At 46.4% G+C, this 6,321-nt stretch overlaps 1 protein-coding gene across 1 annotated transcript; it reads right to left on the reverse strand.

Annotated features, from left to right (window-relative positions):
* Nucleotides 1–4,107: 4,107 nt before the first annotated feature.
* LOC116764902 (cytochrome b-c1 complex subunit 9) lies at nucleotides 4,108–6,217 on the reverse strand. Its single transcript, XM_032653843.1, has 2 exons — nucleotides 5,908–6,217; nucleotides 4,108–4,373 (listed from the first exon to the last, which is right to left on the reverse strand). The coding sequence occupies exons 1-2, from the start codon at nucleotides 6,055–6,057 to the stop codon at nucleotides 4,329–4,331; spliced, it is 195 nt and encodes a 64-aa protein (XP_032509734.1). The 5' UTR covers nucleotides 6,058–6,217; the 3' UTR covers nucleotides 4,108–4,328.
* Between the last annotated feature and the right edge of the window lie 104 nt (nucleotides 6,218–6,321).

Raw genomic sequence — 6,321 nt, forward strand, 5'->3', positions numbered from 1 at the left:
GCTAACTTCTGAAGACAATTTCAGAGACCTTCTGGAACTTGCTTTATGAGGGACCTAAGCAATTAGCTTTTCCTGACACCTGTGCAAGGGGACCAGGTGCAGAGTCCTTGGGGCTTTCTAACTGTAAAGACAGCTCTCATCTCCAGAACATGCCTCCGGCTGAGCTTGGGACAGAGGTGAATTTTTTCCAGCAATAAACAGCTTCTCTGTGTCAGTCTGAGGAGGGTGCTAATCTTCACTTCCCCCACCTTCGGACAGACCCACCCAGCCCTGGGTAGGTCCAGCTCCCATTTGGCAGTGCCAATCAAGGACAAGTGCCCACTGGGACCTCAGGAAGAGGAGCCCTGGGCCACCCAGCAGCCGGGTTCCAGGCCTGGAGCCAGGGCTGGGGGCTCACATTTTTCATCTCTCTGTGATCAAGCTCTCTCCCCCTTTTACTTAAACTCCCACATTATGAAGAGAGTACATGCTTGATGCAGAAAACTTAGAAATCATGGGGAAATACAATGGAAAAGAAAATAGTTCAGCCAGTTCACCACCGTGAACAATTTGGTGTGAGCATTTCCTTTTTTTTTTTTGGCCACACCTCACTGCTTGAGGGATCTTAGTTTCCCGACCAGAGATTGAACCCAGGCCCACAGCAGTGAAAGCGCTGAGTCTTAAAAAATGTATCAAGCTTGGGCTTCCCTGGTGGCGTAGTGGTTAAGAATCTGCCTGCCAATGCAGGGGACATGGGCTCGAGCCCTGGTCCGGGAAGATCCCACATGCTGTGGAGCAACTAAGCCCATGTGCCACAACTACTGAGCCTGCAAGCTACTGAGCCTGCGCGCCACAACTACTGAAGCCCGCGCGCCTAGAGCCCGTGCTCCGCAACAAAAGAAGCCATGACAATGAGAAGTCCGCGCACTGCAAAAAAGAGTAACCCCCGCTCGCCACAACTAGAGAAAGCCCGCGCACAGCAATGAAGACCCAACACAGCCAAAAATAAAAACAAACAATTTTTAAAAATGTATCATGCTTTATAGGAATTTGTGACCTCCTTTTTATCACTCAGCTTTATATTTTGACTGTTTTATCTGAGCATTTGCCTTAAAGATTTTTTAATGAATTGCTTTCTTTGCTATAAAATATTTTTATTAGAACGTCAACATCTGCTCGTTGCAAGAAAAAGTCAATCACTGTTGCACAAAGTGAATGTTGTTTGAAATCCTAGCCCTCAGGTGTGTGTTTTCCCAGGAAAATTTAGTGCACATCCTGCAGTACTCTGTGTGTACCCTTATCAATGTGTGTGTGTCTACATAAGTGAGATCAAACTAAACATACCGTTTTGCAACTTGATTTCGTTTTCACTTTTTCTTTTCAACTACACGCTGACCCACCTCAGTCTTTTTTATTGTCTGCATAGATTTCCGTGGTATGAATCTACCTTGTATTTAACCACTCCCTATTGAAAGGCATTTTTCTTCTTTTTTAATTCCAAACAATGCTCCAATGACTTTTTGTATGGGTTCACGTGCACATGGGATTCTGGAGATATTTTTCTAGATGTGGAAGATCAAGGTCAAAAGGAACAAACATTTAAATAAAATAGATATCGACAAAGTACCCTCCAAAATCACTGTCCCAATGCCTGTGGGCAGTGCCTGCTTCTTCACTAAAATACTGGTGCTGCTAATCTTTTCCATCTTTGTTCATCTGATGCACAAAAAATGGTATTTCATTTTGTTTCTTTATTAGTGAAACTGGGCATCTTTTCATGTTTGTGGCCATTTGTATTCCTTTATTTATTTATTTTTTTTGCGGTACATGGGCCTCTCACTGCTGTGGCCTCTCCTGTTGCGCAGCACAGGCTCCGGACGCGCAGCCTCAGCGGCCATGGCTCACGGGCCCAGCCACTCCACGGCATGTGGGATCTTCCCAGACCGGAACACGAACCCGCTTCCCCTGCATCCGCAGGCGGACTCTCAACCACTGCGCCACCAGGGAAGCCCCCATTTGTATTCCTTAATTGCCTATTCCTGTCATTCACCCCAGCTTCTACTTAGTCTTATGGATTTGGAAGACTGCTTCATATTAGTGAGGTTGGATATGCCATGTTTGTTGGATATTTCCTTCATATTAATGAAGTTGGATATGCCATGTTTGTTAGATATTGTCTCCCAGTTAAAACTTGGTTTTAAATGACTGCATATTTCACCTCAATAGTAATTCCTATTTTGGATATTTCATCCTCCCCCCACCCCCGCCCATTATAAACAACATGATGAACATCTCTTGTGGACCTTCATTTTTTTAATTTTTTTTAAGGAAAAGTTGCTAGAAGTGGAATTTATTGGATCAAGGGTATGTATATTAAGGATCTTAATACGTATGTACAAAATATCCTCCAGGAAATGGTACCACTTCACACACTCTTTCCGGTAGTGCATCTGTGCCAATTTTCCATATCATTTCTTTTGGCTGCGCCACGCAGCATACGGGATCTTAGTTCCCCCACCCAGGGATCGAATCCATGCCCCCTGCAGTGGAAGCGCGGAGTCGTAACCACTGGACCGCCAGGGAATTCCCCCTTTGGTTTTTAGGGAAGAATCCTTCCTTGTCCCTTTTCTTGCTTCTGGTGGTTGCTGGCAATCTCTGGCATTCCTTGGCCTGTGAAAGCTCAACTGCAATCTCTGTTGCTGTCTTCACATGGCCTTCTTAAAAGGGCACCAGTCATTGGATTTAGGGCCCACCCCAACCTTTTACGACCTCATCTTAATTTAACTAATTACATCTGCAAAGACCCTAGCTCCAAATAAGGTCACATTCTGAGGTTCTGGGTGGAAAATATTCAATCCCCTAAAATAAGTAAAACAGGGATTATTTTAATGTTTGGCTCGTATTGAAAGGAAATACACACACAAACAACCTCAACAGCCCAGAAATGCTGATGATAAATAATGGGGCATCTTTTTTTTTTTTTTGGCTGGGCCGCAATGCATGCAGGATCTTCCCCGACCAGGGATCGAACCTGCAACCCCTGCAGTGGGAGCACAGAGCCTTAACCACTGGACCACCAGGGAAGTCCAGTAACGGGCATTTTAATGTAGAATGGCTTAGGAATACGCTTGCTGCTTGGGCTGAATGCGCCCCGAGACAAGTGATCAACTAAGCTCATTCTAACTCTGCTGCCCTGAGCTCATCATCAGGTGCTCAAGAATAATGTAGAATAACTCTTCGAGAATGCTCCCTGCTTTATTGTTTTTCACCAGCACATTGCCCTCAAATCGTTGGGAACAGTGTAAAGTAAGTGGCAATCCTCAACCCCCAGAGTGTTCCTCTATTAATGCTGAAATCATTCTTAGGATCAGTCTTAGAATGAACCTCTACTTTGGTTCAGGTCTTGATTTGGCCCCCAGAGCTGTACTACCTTTGGCAGGTCATGATTTCTCGAGGGCCTGACTTCATCTTCATTAAGATATGCCTCAGGTAGGGCAAACTGGGCAATTCCTCGGTTCTCTCCTACCCCTGGGTTTCCCGACCTGACTCTTTCCCATTAGTTGCTGGTGGTTGATCCAGCTCTGGCCCAATCATGCCAAGCTCCAGGTGAAATATGGCAGACAGGTGAGTCACTCATCTTCCCCGGCCAGTTACCAAACAGAACTGCTCTTCTCCTGTTCAGCACGTCCCAGTGCTCTCCATGGCTGCTCCCAGCCATGTTGCATGTTTTCCAACATCCCTTACAGCCATCAGAAGATGAGCGGTGGCCCAGAGAGGTACGCCAGCTTACCCAAAGATACTCAGCAAGTTAAAGGCAGAATGGAGACTAAACCTTCAGGCCATGGTTTGTTCCCCCGCTGGATCCACAGAGCTTCCCTAGGGCCAAGCCAGTTAGCTATCCTCTGCCTGACTTAAGAATGGAGTTATTGGTTTAGAAGCCAAAGCTGAAGATAACATCACCAACTCTAGCTCATGGTTTGAAAACTACAATTCTTCTTTGGAAGTTAATGGGAAACCCAAAATAATGGAATCTGCCCTTCAGATATTCGCAGAGGACTTTGAAGTTGTGTCAAATAACTGTTAAGTGAAGATCAGGTAGTTAAAGAGCACCTCATGCAGAAGCAGGTCTCAAGGACAATTTACATTTATTTGTTGATGACTCTGACTAAACATACTTCAAACATAGCAGAAGTTAAAGAGTCTGTCAGGTGACGTCATCTCATGCCAACAGCTAAAGGTGGCCCGTGTAGAGTGACATGAGCTTCATCTTCAAGCTGAGGCCCTGACTCTGGGCAAACAGCTGGTGGGTGGACCTGGTCCTTCTGGCCTGGATTGGGGCCTCCAAGGAGCTACGCCTTGTTCTCATACTTGTGCTTGATGTGTTTCCATAGCTTCTGCATTTTAAAGACAAGAACCACAAACTTAGTTTTGCCTCTCACATTTTATAACTCCTCCCACCGCCCTGGTCTCTAAAACAAACCTGAGAGAAACATGTACCACATGCTGACAGTTTGCAGTGGGCAAACTGGAAGCAGTACTAGGCTTGATGTACATTCCTAACATTTACAGGATGCTCAGATGCTCTCAATCAGGGTGTGAAGTAAGTGGGAAGGCATGATCTCACTTTACAGGAAACAGGTAGAGAGACTGAGGGACCTACCCCCAGAGCATACAATTATTAAGGAACAGAGGCTGGAAAATGTCTCATTTCTTCAACTCCCAGGTATTACTCAAGAGGTCCTAAGTGCATGGTCCCCAAATACTTCACATTGAGCCATTTAAAAAATTTCCTCAGACCTATGATCATTGGGTCAGGAACTAGCTGTATTCTCATTCCTAAAAGCAACAAAGATGGGTGGGTTATGACAACATCCTGAGCTGCCTTCCCCACACATTGGAAACGGCCAGAGGAACTGCTTGAAGATCAACAGTAGCAGCACTTTCATAAGGGCAGAAAGGTGACCTGGCCACAGGCCACATCAGTGGACAGAGCCTGCCTGGGCTGTAGGGCCAGACCGCTTCAAGTTAAAAACAGAGTGAGTGGTGGCACAGGCCTTATTTGTCCAAGACCTTCCCCAGTATGAGCCACAATTTAACGATAGAAAGCAGGCAAGGCATCCAGCACAGTGCCTGGCACACAGTGAGTCTAAAAAGTGTTGTTATGCTCTATCTTATGCTTCCACTTTCTCGTGAGGAATGTAACAAATGACATTTTTTGGGAGTACCACCTACCAGGTACTGTGGCACCTTGCCTGCATCTCATATAATCCTCACAATAATTCCCTGAGATAGTTACTATTATTATCATTTCTATTCCACAGATAAAAGTGAAGCTCAGACAGGTTAAGAAACTCGCCCACCTTGATGTCACAGTTATTAATTGATAAGGCCCAGTATTCCCATCCAGGGCTCTCTGATTTCATACCCACCCTACTCTTAACCATTATTAATACCACCGCTGACAGCATGTAAAGACTTTGGAACTGAAAAGTGCTAGCTGAAAAGGCCAGCCACGGTATCTAAAGAGTTGTTCTTTTCACGACCGTCGCCCGCTCAAATCTGCCCTTGAAACCTTCAGACGAGATAGGGGGTCCCGGGTCCAGCCCTGACTTGCTTCTAACTCCCTGGTGATGTAGCCCTAACAAGTCCTTTGCTCTCACTAGGTTAGTCTTCGCTTCTGCAAATGGACAAGTGGGTGTATGGGGCGGAAGACAGCAATACTTAAAACCCCTGCAAAGTGGGATCTATTGACCCTGTTTAACGTTTTAGGATTCACACCGGGCGGAGCGGACAGACGGCAGTCTGCAGACAGAAGACACCCAGGGATCGCCCCCACTCCTCGTAAAGGTAGACTGAATCCCGCCCCACCCTCACTCTCACTGTCACCCCTCAGAGGGGCCCAAGGTCAGGATCGGCCCAGGCCCTCACCCCTTCGTTGATGTGTTCGTAGATCGCGTCCGCGCCTTGATCGAAGGCGCGCTCGAAGAACAGGGCGCCCACGGCTATGGTGAGGGCAAAGGTGGAGGTCCTACGGAACAGCAGGGAGTACAACCTCGCAGTCAACGTCGGGCCCGCCATGTTTGTCCGCTGCCGAACTAGCACCACCTCGCATGCACCGCGACCGAGCTTTCTCTCCAAAGGTCCTCAACTTGTAACGCTTTATGGGATTTGTAGTTCTTCTGGATCTCAGCGCTCGTCGTTTTGAACAATGGAAGTAACTGATGGCTTGCGCGTGATTCAAATCGCCTAAAATCCAGATCACGGTAGCCCAAATAGTTGGCAAAATGTATTACCGAACTTTTCTCCTCAAACATTTCTTGCTGATTGAATATTTTAAACTAC

This window comes from Phocoena sinus, chromosome 14, assembly GCF_008692025.1.
Source record: "Phocoena sinus isolate mPhoSin1 chromosome 14, mPhoSin1.pri, whole genome shotgun sequence".
Classification (NCBI taxonomy): Eukaryota; Metazoa; Chordata; class Mammalia; order Artiodactyla; family Phocoenidae; genus Phocoena; species Phocoena sinus.